Source organism: Pseudophryne corroboree, chromosome 5 (assembly GCF_028390025.1).
Source record: "Pseudophryne corroboree isolate aPseCor3 chromosome 5, aPseCor3.hap2, whole genome shotgun sequence".
In the NCBI taxonomy this organism is placed as follows: Eukaryota; Metazoa; Chordata; class Amphibia; order Anura; family Myobatrachidae; genus Pseudophryne; species Pseudophryne corroboree.
This window is the reverse complement of record NC_086448.1, coordinates 736,890,078-736,904,489: the sequence shown is the minus strand read 5'-3', so window position 1 is coordinate 736,904,489 and position 14,412 is coordinate 736,890,078. Positions and strand designations below refer to the sequence as shown.

The following is a 14,412-nucleotide window of genomic DNA, read 5'->3' as shown; positions in this document are numbered from 1 at the left end:
ATTGAGGCTAGGTGGGGCACCTCCCATCAGAGGTGGTAGAGGCTAAGACTGTAGGGCAATTTAAACATGCTTGGGATAGGCATATGAATATCCTTACAAAGAATTAAGGTTCAAAAAGGGTTGAGATTACCTAAAGGATAAAACAAAGGGGCAGACTAGATGGGCCAAGTGGTTCTTATCTGCCGTCAAATTCTATGTTTCTATGTAGGTGTATGAGGACACATCTGTACTCTGATTACAGTGGCTAGACTCATTTCCTTTGCACATTGTACTTGTACCACTCACTGGTCTACTCTGTTAGTCTCTACTTCGCTAGCCTGTACAATATTTTAATACATACAGGGCCAGATGCATCATCGCTTGGAAAGTCAAAATATGGAGAGTGAAAAAGTACCATAAAAGATGTGATGTTATGTGTACTGTACAGAGAGGTATTTATTTATATAATATAATATATAATATATATATATATTTTATATATTTACATAAGAAATATCTTATGAACTAATATATAATTATAATACACTATAAAATGAATTAATAGAATCTAAAGTAGTAAAACAAACAAACAAACAAACAAACAAACAAACAAACACACAAACAAAAAACAGTTATACTGTATATGAAAAACAAAACTAAATAAATGAAAACATACCAAGGTTAAACTGCGGGCTGTTTGGTGAAAAGCTATTATTTCTCTGAAGTCGCCGGTTTGATCGCTTCCCCGACCATGGGATTGAAAGCACATTAGGCTTCGCTGGGCCTTGTCTGTAAGGAAACACATAACACGCACAATTATTGCAACTCTGAGTGAGAATGCAAGATATATATTTAATTAATAAAACATATGTGTACGGATGCTAACATATTTACAAATCTATACAGCATATCAAGCATCTATACCAAGCATAACAGCTATACTGAAGAGTTAAATGTGTAATGAGAGATTATATTATAATAGTAGCTATTATGAAATGTATAGTAAAGTATTAGTGTTGCCTTTACTATAATTAATTTCCATATGCCATGCCTCCTTCTGTTCAGCAGAGCACATTTGCTATAGATAACATATGTGCATAATATAATGTATTATTCTCCTATTAATAGACCCCTCAGTGAGAGAAGCTGCATCTTATTATTACACGCAGGTAGCAACTGAATTTGGGTAGAGCAGCAAAATGAAGCAGATTCATTTAGAGAATGCAAATGGATATGTATAAATGATTGATATTCAATTTGCTGATAGATCTACAATGGCTTAAGATTTGCAATACAGTATTTGTCTCTTAGACACACAACTCATAAAATAATGTTTATAACAGTTTGGTAGTTTATATAAGGCATGTGAAGGGCACCATCTCTGGTCAGGTGCACCCAGAGGGGTGGGGTACAAATTAGAGATGATCTGAACACCAGGCATCCGAGTCCACCCGAGCCTTGGCTCAGGTGTTCCTGTCAGTCTCGGATCCCATGTCAAGGCTGAACGTCATCCTCCCGGTGTCGGATTCTCGCGGGAGTTGGATTCTATGTAAGGCGCCACAGAAATGCATGCTATTGTATGCTGCGCTGACTCTGCTCTATTGGCTGTGTGCTGTGTACAGACTCACAAGTGATTCTGTTATTGGGGGCACGCTGCTGTATGCTGCACTATACTCTGCTGTATTGTGCTGTGTCCAGACTCAGTGGCTGTGCAGTATAGGGACTGTGTATATAGGGGGCATGCTGCACGCTGCTGTGTGTTGCGCTATACTCTGCTGTATTGTGCTGTGTCCAGACTCATTAGTGGCTGTACAGTATAGGGACTGTGTATATAGGGGGCACGCTGCTGTGTGTTGCGCTATACTCTGCTGTATTGTGCTGTGTCCAGACTCATTAGTTGCTGTGCAGTATAGGGACTGTGTATATAGGGGGCACGCTGCACGCTGCTGTGTGTTGCACTATACTCTGCTGTATTGTGCTGCTAACTGACTCATTAGTGGCTGTGCAGCATAGGGACTGTGTATACAGGGGCACACTGCTATGTGCTGCGCTATACTCTGCTGTATTGTGCTTTATCCAGACTTACAAGTAGCTGTGCTCTATATAGGGGCACACTGCTGTATGTTAAGGTGCATAATTTAGATGCCCTGTGATCCATGCAGTTTTAATGGAGCTGCAAGTTAAAAAACAAAAAGAAAATGTATAATTGTTTGTAGTTGTACTGTTTGGTGTGCTTTGTTCACGTGCATTAATAACAATCCCCGTGATCCATGCAGGTATAACGGAGCTGCAAATGAAAAATGTTTATATATATATATATATATATATATACACACATATACATATATATATATATACACACATATACATACATATATATATATATATATATATATATATATATATATATATACATACAGGGGTTAAAGTGAGCCGGAGCGGGGCAGAACGCGATGTTAGCCCGGCGCTGCAGGGAAATTCCCGGGCGCCCACTGAGATTGTTTTACCAGCGGGGCGCCCGGCACCCTCTCCACAGCGTCAGCCGGAGGCAGGAGCTCACTACTGAGCCCTGGCTTCCGGCTGTGTCAGTGTGCGCTATGGGAGAGACGTCATGACGTCTCTCCCACAGTGCCGAGGAGCAAGCGCCAACAGGACTGCAGCGGTCGGACGCCGGAGCGGGGCACGGTGAGTATGGTGTGGCTTTCTTTATTCATATGTGTAGCGGCTGTCTACTTGGACTATCTGCTGGGGGGCATTACTACTGGGGGGCTTTACTACTGAGGGCAACCTACAAGGGGGCAAGCTACTGGGGGCATAACTACAGGGGCATTACTACTGGGGGGCATAACTACAGGGGCATTACTACTTGGGGGTATTACTACAAGGGGGCTAAACTACAGGGGGCATTACTACTTGGGGCATAACTATAGGGGCTTAACTACTGGGGGCATTACTACTGTGGTTTCTGATATTGGGACTGACAATCCCTCACTGCCAGCTGTGACAGCGCCTTTGGGTTTTGCATTTCTACTGGGGGCTAAACTATAAGGGGGCATAACTACAGGGGCTAAACTACAAGGGGGCAAACTACTGGGGGCATTACTGCAGGGACATTACCACTGGGAGATAATAAAGCCAGCCTGGTCCAAGATCTGCTGCAGCCGACCTCAGCCTCCTTTGCCACCCTCAGACCTCTGCATGCCCACAGTCTCCTCCTCATCGGTATCTCCAAGGCTCACAGCCTCCTCCACCCCACGCCTACCACCAGCCTCCTCATCCACCGCACCGCAGACCACCGCCACTGCTAAACAGGTAATCTTACCCTGCTGCCTTTCTCTCTCCCTAGTCCCTTCTGTATAACCTTGCTGTCCCTCTCTCTGTCACTCTCCCTGTCCCTGCTGTCACTTTCCATGTCCCTGCTGTCACTCTCCCTGTCCCTCTGTCACTCTATAATGTGAATTTAGACTCATACCGTGTGCTATAATGTGAATTTCGGCTCATACTGTTTGCTATAATGTGAATTTAGGCTCATACTGTGTGCTATAATGTGAATTTCTGCTCATACCGTGTGCTATAATGTGACTTTCGGCTCATTCTGTGTGGTATAATGTGAAAAGGGCACCAGTAAGGGATCCTACTATTATGGTGCACAGGGGCGGAACTCTGGGAGGCAGTGGAGTTGGCTGCCGCCGGGCTCCTGACCTCAAGAGGGCACTTCTCCTCCACTGTCTCCAGCTGCCTGACCCTGAAGATCGTTCGCTGCGAGGAGCTTCAGTGACACGGAAGCTGCCTCCTAGTATATACAGAGAGCTGGCTGTGGCTACAGCTAGGGGGAGCTCCAGAACGCAGCTCCTGCCAGGCCCTTCCAGATGAGCTGGCCGAGTGAAGTTCTCTGTTTCTCCGTTGGGCTGATAGCAGCAGGTAGGCACTGGCAGCACCTGCCTCAAGCTGCACTGTTGGGGGGGGGGGGGGGGGGGGGGTTTGTAGTGGGAAAGGGGAGGGGTGCTGGGGGGGGGTATTTAATGTTGGCAGCACTGTGTTTTATGTGTGCATGTTTAAGGGAGGCGTGTGTGTGTGTGTGTGTGTGTGTGTGTGTGTAAGTGAAGGAAGCATGTGTTTGTTTTTGTTTGTGTGTGTGTGTTTTTAAGTGAAAGAGGCGTGTGTGCGTGAAAGGGAGACGTGTGTGTGTATGTGTGAGAGAGGCATATGTGTGTTTAAGTGAAAGAGGCATTTGTGTGTGTGTGTATGTGTGTGTAAGTGAGAGAGGCATGTTTGTGTGTTTAAGTGAAGGAAGCATGTGTGTGTGTGTGTGTGTGTGTGTGTGTGTGTGAGTTTAAATGAAGGAGGCGTGTGTGTGTGAGTTTAAGTGAGGGAAGAATGTGTAAGTGAGAGGCGTTTGTGTAAGTGAGAGGCGTGTGTGTAAGTGAGAGGCATGCGTGTAAGTGAGAGGTGTGTGTGTGTGTAAGTGAGAGGCGTGTGTGTAAGTGAGAGGCGTGTGTGTAAGTGAGGAGTGTGTGTGTTTAAGCAAAGGAGGTGTGTGTTTAAGCTATGGAGGCGTGTGTAAGTAAGAGTTGTGAGTGTAAGTGAGAGGTGTGTGTGTGTTTAAGTGAAAGTGGCGTTTGTGTGTGTGTTTAAGTGAAAGAGGCATTTGTGTGTTTATATATATATATATATATATATATACTGTATATTGGCACACCACTGCGCCAAAGCATCTACAGTACACTGTGACACGCTGGTGGGTGAGGGAGTACTGTTGGTGTGCTATAAAGGTATACTGGTGTCTGTTTTATTGTAATGACTGACTTGGAGTGCCGTCCACTTTGTATGTGTGTCTATATTACTATTGGGAAAGGCACCTGAGCACGCTACTACTGTCCAACATGAGTGCCGTATATCTACATACTGTATGAAGGGTGTGTGTGTATACAGTATGTAGGGGGGTCACCAACATTTATCATGCCTCCGGGCGACTGGGGCGAACTTACGCCACTGATGGTGTATAATGTGTATAAGGCATATACGGTGTGGTAAACTACACTGAAAGACACGCCCCCTTCTGAGTTACCACGCCCCCATGCCTACGGCGCACACAATACCTTTATTACATGGGTGCCGTGGGGAGAGGGGTGAGTTCCACCACCTCTCTAGGACCACTTTAAGCAGTGTATATATATATATATATATATATAGTTACCAATTCCCGGGATCAGATAGTCAAAATGCTGACGAGGGTGAGTAGAGGGCATTTCCCCCTCTCCCCTACCCTTAACCCTTTGGTACCATAGCCTCGGAAGTGCCTAAACCTAACCTCCCAGCCCCTCTGCTAAACCTAACCCTGTCTCCCCCGCAGCCAGCCTGACCCTAACCTCCCCTAGGGATGCTAACCCTAACCCCCCCCAGCCTAACCCTAACCCCCTGGGTGTCACCTAAACCTAACCCGCCGCTTGGTATAACGGTTGGGATGCCAGCTGACGGCATTCCGTCGTTGGTCTCCTGCCCCTTTTGGAGTTCCGACGTCGGGATTCCAAAGGGTGTTCGGATTCCGGTGTCAGTATTTCGGGTGCCGGGATTCCAACAGCTTGCATATTCACTGCATCCCGTAGAAACAAAATATAATATAGCATTTGTTACATGACAGTTCACAAAGATCATGAGGCATGATATGTGACGCTGTAGGCTCGAATATGGTCCACGCAGTTTAAAAAAATAAAATATATATTGTTGGTAGTTGGAATGTTTGGTGTGCTTTGTTCACATGCATCAATAATAAGCCCTGTGATCCACGCAGTTTTAACAGAGCTGCAAGTTAAAAAATAGCAATAGATACATTGTATGCTGTCCATTTGCATACGTTGTATCTTTTACTATCCCAGCCATTCCTGCGGGATCCGACATATCACGAGTGCAGCACTCGTGATATGTCGGATCTAGGGTGATCCGATCCGATGCTCACGGGAACGCGCATGGGATCTGATGTAAAGCACAACAAAATGCCCGATTTCACCCAATATATCAGCCCGAATGCCCGAATTGGGCTGAAATCGGGCATTATCGTTCTAGTGTATGGGGCCCTTTAGTTTTAGCCTGGAGTAATTTGTTCAAGTTCTAGCCCCTTTGTCTAATCTTTGTAATCACTATAGCAATATGTTTGCTGACTGTGGCAGTATCACTACATATTCGTACTGCTCACAAAAATTGCGAGTACGGAAGGCCAAATTTGAAAGGTTTGGGATGGAAGCTTTCCGAGTGCAGTAATGTATTTCTATCAGTCGGCTTGTGGTATAATTCTGTCTCCAAATGACAATTAACAAGCTGCACAAGTACATCCAAATAATTAACACTATCGGTGCTGATATTGTATGTAAATTTAATGGGGTGTCCTACAGTTGCAGACAATATGTGATCCAACATAGGGTGACCTGCACCACTAAATTTATAATTTATTTGTTTAATTTCATGCCCATGCGGACTTAATTATGTTGGCAAGACCGACCGCACTTTGCGGGAGCTGATTGCCAATCATAATCATAAAGTGGATGAAATACTTTGAAACATTGTTGCATACTGTACCTGCTGTATTCTGAATTTATTTCTGAGTGCCGCCTACACTGTTCTCTGTATGTATGTATGTATGTATGTATGTATGTATGTATGTATGTATGTATGTGTGTGTATGTGTATATATATATATATATATATATATATATATATATATATATAAATTCTATTTTTAAACTTGCAGCTAGGTTTAAACTGCGTGGACACAGGGCTTATAGATGCACATGAACAAAGCATACTATGGTAAAGTGCACCAAACAGTACAAACAATATGTGTATAAATAAATAAATAAATAAATAAATATATATATATATATATATATATACATACACACACACTGCTCAAAAAAATAAAGGGAACACTAAAATAACACATCCTAGATCTGAATGAATGAAATATTCTTATTAAATACTTTGGAGGTCATTCCGAGTCGTTCGCTCGGAAAATTTCTTCGCATCGCAGCGTTTTTCCGCTTAGTGCGCATGCGCAATGTCCGCACTGCGACTGCGCCAAGTAAATTTGCTATGAAGTTTGGATTTTTACTCACCGCTTTTTCTTCGCTCAGGCGATCGTAGTGTGATTGACAGGAAATGGGTGTTACTGGGCGGAAACAGGCCGTTTTATGGGCGTGTGGGAAAAAACGCTACCGTTTCCGGAAAAAACGCGGGAGTGGCTGGAGAAACGGAGGAGTGTCTGGGCGAACGCTGGGTGTGTTTGTGACGTCAAACCAGGAACGATAAGCACTGAACTGATCGCAGATGCCGAGTAAGTCTGAAGCTACTCTGAAACTGTAATCGCAATATTGCGAATCTTTCGTTCGCAATTTTAAGAAGCTAAGATTCACTCCCAGTAGGCGGCGGCTTAGCGTGTGCAATACTGCTAAAATCGCCTTGCGAGCGAACAACTCGGAATGAGGGCCTTTGTTCTTTACATAGTTGCATGTGCTGACAACAAAATCACACAAAAATTATCAATGGAAATCAAATTTATTAACCCATGGAGGTCTGGATTTGGAGTCACCCTCAAAATTAAAGTGGAAAAACACACTACAGGCTGATCCAACTTTGATGTAATGTCCTTAAAACAAGTCAAAATGAGGTTCAGTAGTGTGTGTGGCCTCCACGTGCCTGTATGACCTCCCTACAACCCACACAAGTGGCTCAGGTAGTGCAGCTCATCCAGGATGGCACATCAATGCGAGCTGTGGCAAGAAGGTTTGCTGTGTCTGCAGCGTAGTGTCCAGAGAATGGAGGCGCTACCAGGAGACAGGCCAGTACATCAAGAGACGTGGAGGAGGCCGTAGGAGGGCAACAACCCAGCAGCAGGACCGCTACCTCCGCCTTTGTGCAAGGAGGAACAGGAGGAGCACTGCCAGAGCCCTGCAAAATGACCTCCAGCAAGCCACAAATGTGCATGTGTCTACTCAAACGATCAGAAACAAACTCCATGAGGGTGGTATGAGGGCCCGACGTCCACAGGTGGGAGTTGTGCTTACAGCCCAACACCGTGCAGGACGTTTGGCATTTGCCAGAGAACACCAAGATTGGCAAATTTGCCACTGGTGCCCTGTGCTCTTCACAGATGAAAGCAGGTTCTCACTGAGCACACGTGACAGAGTCTGGAGACGCCAAGGAGAACGTTCTGCTGCCTGCAACATCCTCCAGCATGACCGGTTTGGCAGTGGGTCAGTAATGGTGTGGGGTGGCATTTCTTTGGGGGGCCGCACAGCCCTCCATGCAGCGCCGTAACTACGTGTGTGCCAAGGGGGCTTGGCACACAGCGCAGTTGCCCTGAGGGCGCAACGGCCAGCGGCATGTAATGAGTCAAGTTGACTCATTACATGCCGCCTCTGTGTGCGCCGTGCGCGGCTGGAGGGAGAGGAGACCAGCGCCGGGTTCAAGGAGGAGGAGGGAGGGGGAGCCGCAGCAGCGCTATTTGATTGGTAGTAAGCGCCGCTGCAGCACCCCCCTCTCCTTCTGTATTGGCTGCCCGGCGCTGCTATGGATGCTGGGATGCGGTTCCTTCATCCCAGCATCCATAGCAGCGCCGGGCAGCCAATACAGAAGGAGAGGGGGATGCTGCAGCGGCGCTTACTACCAATCAAATAGCGCTGCTGCGGCTCCCTGCTCCCCCTCCCTCCTCCTCCTTCTCATCTCACTGCCTGCACCGAGAGGGAGATGCCAGCACGAGGAGCCTGTCAGCGGGGAGAAGGTAAGTATATCCCTCTCTCTCTTTCTTTCTTTCTCTCTCTCTCTCTCTCTCTCTCAGGGGGACACCGTCTGCCGCAATGTGTAAAAAGGGGTCCTGGCTGCCGCAATGTATAAAAAGGGGGTCTGGCTGCCGCAATGTGTAAAAAGGGGTCCTGGCTGCCGCAATGTGTAAAAAGGGGGCCTGGCTGCCGCAATGTGTAAAAAGGGGTCCTGGCTGCCGCAATGTATAAAAAGGGGGTCTGGCTGCCGCAATGTGTAAAAAGGGGGGGGTCCTGGCTGCCGCAATGTGTAAAATGGGGTCCTGGCTGCCGCAATGTGTAAAAAGGGGGCCTGGCTGCCGCAATGTGTAAAGAGGGGGCCTGGCTGCCGCAATGTGTGAAAAGGGGTCCTGGCTGCCGCAATGTGTAAAAAGGGGGACTGGCTGCCGTAATGTGTAAAAAGGGGGACTGGCTGCCGTAATGTGTAAAAAGGGGTCCTGGCTGCCGCAATGTATAAAAAGGGGGTCTGGCTGCCGCAATGTGTAAAAAGGGGTCCTGGCTGCCGCAATGTGTAAAATGGGGTCCTGGCTGCCGCAATGTGTAAAAAGGGGTCCTGGCTGCCGCAATGTGTAAAGAGGGGGCCTGGCTGCCGCAATGTGTAAAAAGGGGGACTGGCTCCCGTAATGTATAAAAAGGGGGTCTGGCTGCCGCAATGTGTAAAGAGGGGGCCTGGCTGCCGCAATGTGTAAAAAGGGGTCCTGGCTGCCGCAATGTGTAAAAAGGGGGACTGGCTGCCGTAATGTGTAAAAAGGGGGACGCTGTCTGCTGTAATGTATAAAAGGGGCTCTACCTGGTGTAGTGGCGCTACTGTGCAGCGTAATTTGAATAATGTAGACTACTGTGCACCGTAGTATGAATTGCTATTATTTTGTGGCCACACCCCTTCCCAGTGAAGCCATGCCCCTATAAATTTTTCACGCGCCTACGGCGCGCACTGCCCCTATCTTACATGGGGGGGGCGCCACTGTCGTTTCTTGCACACAGCGCTAAAATGCCTAGTTACGGCACTGCCTCCATGTGCTCGCCAGAGGTAGCCTGACTGTCATTAGGTACCGAGATGAGATCCTCAGACCCCTTGTGAGACCATATGCTGGTGCGGTTGGCCCTGGGTTCCTCCTAATGCAAGACAATACTAGATCTCATGTGGCTGGAGTGTGTCAGCAGTTCCTGCAAGACGAAGGCATTGATGCTACAGACTGGCCTGCCCGTTCCCCAGACCTGAATCCAATTGAGCACATCTGGGACATCATGTCTCGCTCCATCCACCAACGCAACGTTGCACCACAGACTGTCCAGGAGTTGGCGGATGCTTTAGTCCAGGTCTGGGAGGAGATCCGCCTCATCAGGAGCATGCCCAGGCATTGTAGGGAGGTCATACAGGCACGTGGAGACCACACACACTACTGAACCTCATTTTGACTTGTTTTAAGGACATTACATTAAAGTTGGATCAGCCTGTAGTGTATTTTTCCACTTTAATTTTGAGGGTGACTCCAAATCCAGACCTCCATGGGTTAATAAATGTGATTTCCACTGATAATTTTTGTGTGATTTTGTTGTCAGCACATTCAACTATGTAAAGAACAAAGTATTTAATAAGAATATTTCATTAATTGAGATCTAGGATGTGTTATTTTAGTGTTCCCTTTATTTTTTTGAGCAGTGTATATACCGATCCGTGCAGGATTAGATCAGGTTGATTCCGCTCAGTCTCAAGTGTTTTTAAAAAAAAAATTGAATATGAATTGGTGTTTTATGTTTGTTACTTTGTGCATATATGTTTTGACACACAGTATGCATTCTTGATCATCTCTGTATGTTTTATATTAATGTGGATGACGTGTTCATTGGGGATTTTGTATTTGTTAGGACTGTTGCCCCGGTTACGCGCCGGATACCAGTGCAAATGGTGGGGAGCATTTAAAAGGTACAGTATGTGTTTGTTCATTCATGTTGTAACCTGAGGACGAAGTTGCGTACCTGCTGTATGCTGAAATTATTTGTGAGTACTGCCTACATTGCTCTCTGTATATTGGACCCGTAAACAACAGGAACCTAGGAGGGCACCGGAACCGTTAATACCTATTGGGAGTGCTGCCAGAAGAATCGTTTTTATATATATATCTGCGCTTTCCTCACGTTCATCTATAAACCCTGTGCCCATGCAGTGTGTACCAATGTTTCATAGATGTACTAAAAACAGCCATGTGTTTGTGCCGCTGCTCTGTTGCCAGCCAGCTCACTGCAGCCTTTAAATACAGAGAAAAAAAATAAGATTTTACTCACCGGTAAATCTATTTCTCGTAGTCCGTAGTGGATGCTGGGAACTCCGTAAGGACCATGGGGGGGGGGGGGGTAGACGGGCTCCGCAGGAGACTGGGCACTCTAAAAGAAAGATTAGGTACTACCTGGTGTGCACTGGCTCCTCCCACAATGACCCTCCTCCAGACCTCAGTTACGATACTGTGTCCGGAAGAGCTGACACAATAAGGAAGGATTTTGAATCCCGGGTGAGTAAAATCTTATTTTCTCTGACGTCCTAGTGGATGCTGGGGACTCCGTAAGGACCATGGGGATTATACCAAAGCTCCCAAATGGGCGGGAGAGTGCGGATGACTCTGCAGCACCGACTGAGAGAACTCAAGGTCCTCCTCAGCCAGGGTATCAAATTTTTAGAATTTAGCAAATGTGTTTGCCCCTGACCAAGTTGCAGCTCGGCAAAGTTGTAAAGCCGAGACCCCTCGGGCAGCCGCCCAAGATGAGCCCCTTTCCTCGTGGAATGGGCTTTTACTGATTTCGGAGGCGGCAATCCAGCCGCAGAATGCTCCAGCTGAATTGTGCTACAAATTCAGCGAGCAATAGTCTGCTTAGAAGCAGGAGCACCTATTTTGTTGGGTGCCTACAGGATAAAAAGCGAGTCAGTTTTCCTGACTCCAGCCGTCCTGGAAATATAAATTTTTAAGGCCCTGACTACGTCCAGTAACTTGGAATCTTCCAAGTCCCTAGTAGCCGCAGGCACTACAATAGGTTGGTTCAAGTGAAAAGCTAATACCACCTTAGGGAGAAACTGGGGACGAGTCCTCAATTCTGCCCTATCCATATGGAAAATCAGATAAGGGCTTTTACATGACAAAGCCGCCAATTCTGACACACGCCTGGCCGAAGCCAAGGCCAATAACATGACCACTTTCCACGTGAGATATTTCAAATCCACAGTTTTAAGTGGCTCAAACCAATGTGATTTTAAGAAACTCAACACCACATTGAGATCCCAAGGTGCCACAGGAGGCACAAAAGGGGGCTGAATATGTAGCACTCCCTTTACAAATGTCTGAACTCCAGGCAGTGAAGCCAGTTCTTTCTGGAAGAAAATCGACAGAGCCGAAATCTGGACCTTAATGGAACCCAAGTTTAGGCCCATAGTCACTCCTGACTGTAGGAAGTGCAGAAAACGACCCAGCTAAAATTCCTCTGTTGGGGCCTTCCTGGCCTCACACCACGCAACATATTTTCGCCAAATACGGTGATAATGGTTTGCGGTTACTTCTTTCCTGGCTTTTATCAGCGTAGGAATGACTTCCTCCGGAATGCCCTTTTCCTTTAGGATCCGGAATTCAACCGCCATGCCGTCAAACGCAGCCGCGGTAAGTCTTGGAACAGACAGGGCCCCTGCTGTAGCAGATCCTGTCTGAGCGGTAGAGGCCATGGGTCCTCTGATATCATTTCTTGAAGTTCTGGGTACCAAGCTCTTCTTGGCCCATCCGGAACCACGAGTATCGTTCTTACTCCTCATCTTCTTATTATTCTCAGTACCTTTGGTATGAGAGGCAGAGGAGGGAATACATAAACCGACTGGTACACCCACGGTGTCACTAGAGCGTCCACAGCTATCGCCTGAGGGTCCCTTGACCTGGCGCAATATCTAGTTTTTTGTTTAGGCGGGACGCCATCATGTCCACCTGTGGCCTTTCCCAACAGTTTACCAACAGTTGGAAGACTTCTGGATGAAGTCCCCACTCTCCCGGGTGTAGGTCGTGTCTGCTGAGGAAGTCTGCTTCCCAGTTGACCACTCCCGGAATGAACACTGCTGACAGTGCTAAGACGTGATTTTCCGCCCATCGGAGAATCCTTGTGGCTTCTGCCATCGCCATCCTGCTTCTTGTGCCGCCCTGTCGGTTTACATGGGCGACTGCCGTGATGTTGTCTGATTGGATCAGTACCGGCTGGTTTTGAAGCAGAGGCCTTGCCAGACTTAGGGCATTGTAAATGGCCCTCAGTTCCAGAATATTTATGTGTAGGGACGACTCCTGACTTGACCAAAGTCCTTGGAAATTTCTTCCCTGTGTGACTGCCCCCCAGCCTCGAGGGCTGGCATCCGTGGTTACCAGGACCCAGTCCTGTATGCCGAATCTGCGGCCCTCTTGAAGATGAGCACTCTGCAGCCACCACAGTAGAGATACCCTGGTCCTTGGAGACAGGGTTATCAGCCGATGCATCTGAAGATGCGATCCCGACCACTTGTCCAAGAGGTCCCACTGAAAGGTTCTTGCATTGAACCTGCCGAATGGAATTTTGCTTCGTAAGAAGCTACCATTTTTCCCAGGACTCGTGTGCAGTGATGCAGCGATACCTGTTTTGGTTTCAGGAGGTCTCTGACTAGAGATGACAGCTCCTTGGCTTTCTCCTGCGGGAGAAACACTTTTTTCTGTTCTGTGTCCAGAACCATCCCCAGGAACAGTAGGCGTGTGGTAGGAACCAGCTGTGACTTTGGAATGTATAGAATCCATCCGTGCTGTTGTAGCACTTCCCGAGATAGTGCTACTTCGACCAACAACTGCTCCTTGGACCTCGCCTTTATAAGGAGATCGTCCAAGTACGGGATAATTAAAACTCCCTTTTTTTCGAAGGAGTATCATCATTTCTGCCATTACCTTGGTAAAGACCCTCGGTGCCGTGGACAGTCCAAACGGCAGTGTTTGGAATTGGTAATGGCAATCCTGTACCACAAATCTGAGGTACTCCTGGTGAGGATGGTAAATGGGGACATGTAGGTAAGCATCCTTGATGTCCAGGGATACCATGTAATCCCCCTCCTCCAGGCTTGCAATAACCGCCCTGAGCGATTCCATCTTGAACTTGAATTTTTTTATGTATGTGTTCAAGGATTTCAAATTTAAAATGGGTCTCACCGAACCATCCGGTTTCGGTACCACAAACAGTGTGGAATAGTAACCCCGTCCTTGTGGAAGTAGGGGCACCTTGACTATCACCTGCTGGGAATACAGCTTGTGAATTGCCTCTAGCACAGCCTCCCTGCCTGAGGGAGTTGTCGGCAAGGCAGATTTGAGGAAACGGCGGGGGGGGAGACACCTCGAATTCCAGCTTGTACCCCTGAGATACTACTTGAAGGATCCAGGGATCCACCTGTGAGCGAGCCCACTGATCGCTGAAATTTTTGAGACGGCCCCCCACCGTACCTGGCTACGCCTGTGGAGCCCCCGCGTCATGCGGTGGACTCAGAGGAAGCGGGGGAAGAATTTTGATTCTGGGAACTGGCTGACTGGTGCAGCTTCTTCCCTCTTCCCTCGTCTCTGTGCAGAAAGGAAGCGCCTTTGACCCGCTT

General features: G+C 47.3%; 1 protein-coding gene across 4 annotated transcripts in view; it reads right to left on the bottom strand.

Moving 5' to 3' along the window:
- Positions 1-14,412, bottom strand: part of NECAB1 (N-terminal EF-hand calcium binding protein 1) — a 771,241-nt gene that overhangs the window by 106,489 nt on the left and 650,340 nt on the right. For all 4 annotated transcript variants that reach the window (XR_010177908.1, XM_063924081.1, XM_063924080.1 and 1 more), the window contains one exon: positions 656-768. Coding sequence is in view for 3 of the 4 variants with exons in the window: in XM_063924081.1 (XP_063780151.1) it covers positions 656-768 (113 nt within the window). In the remaining variant the exon portion in view is untranslated. The remainder of the gene's footprint in view (positions 1-655; positions 769-14,412) is intronic.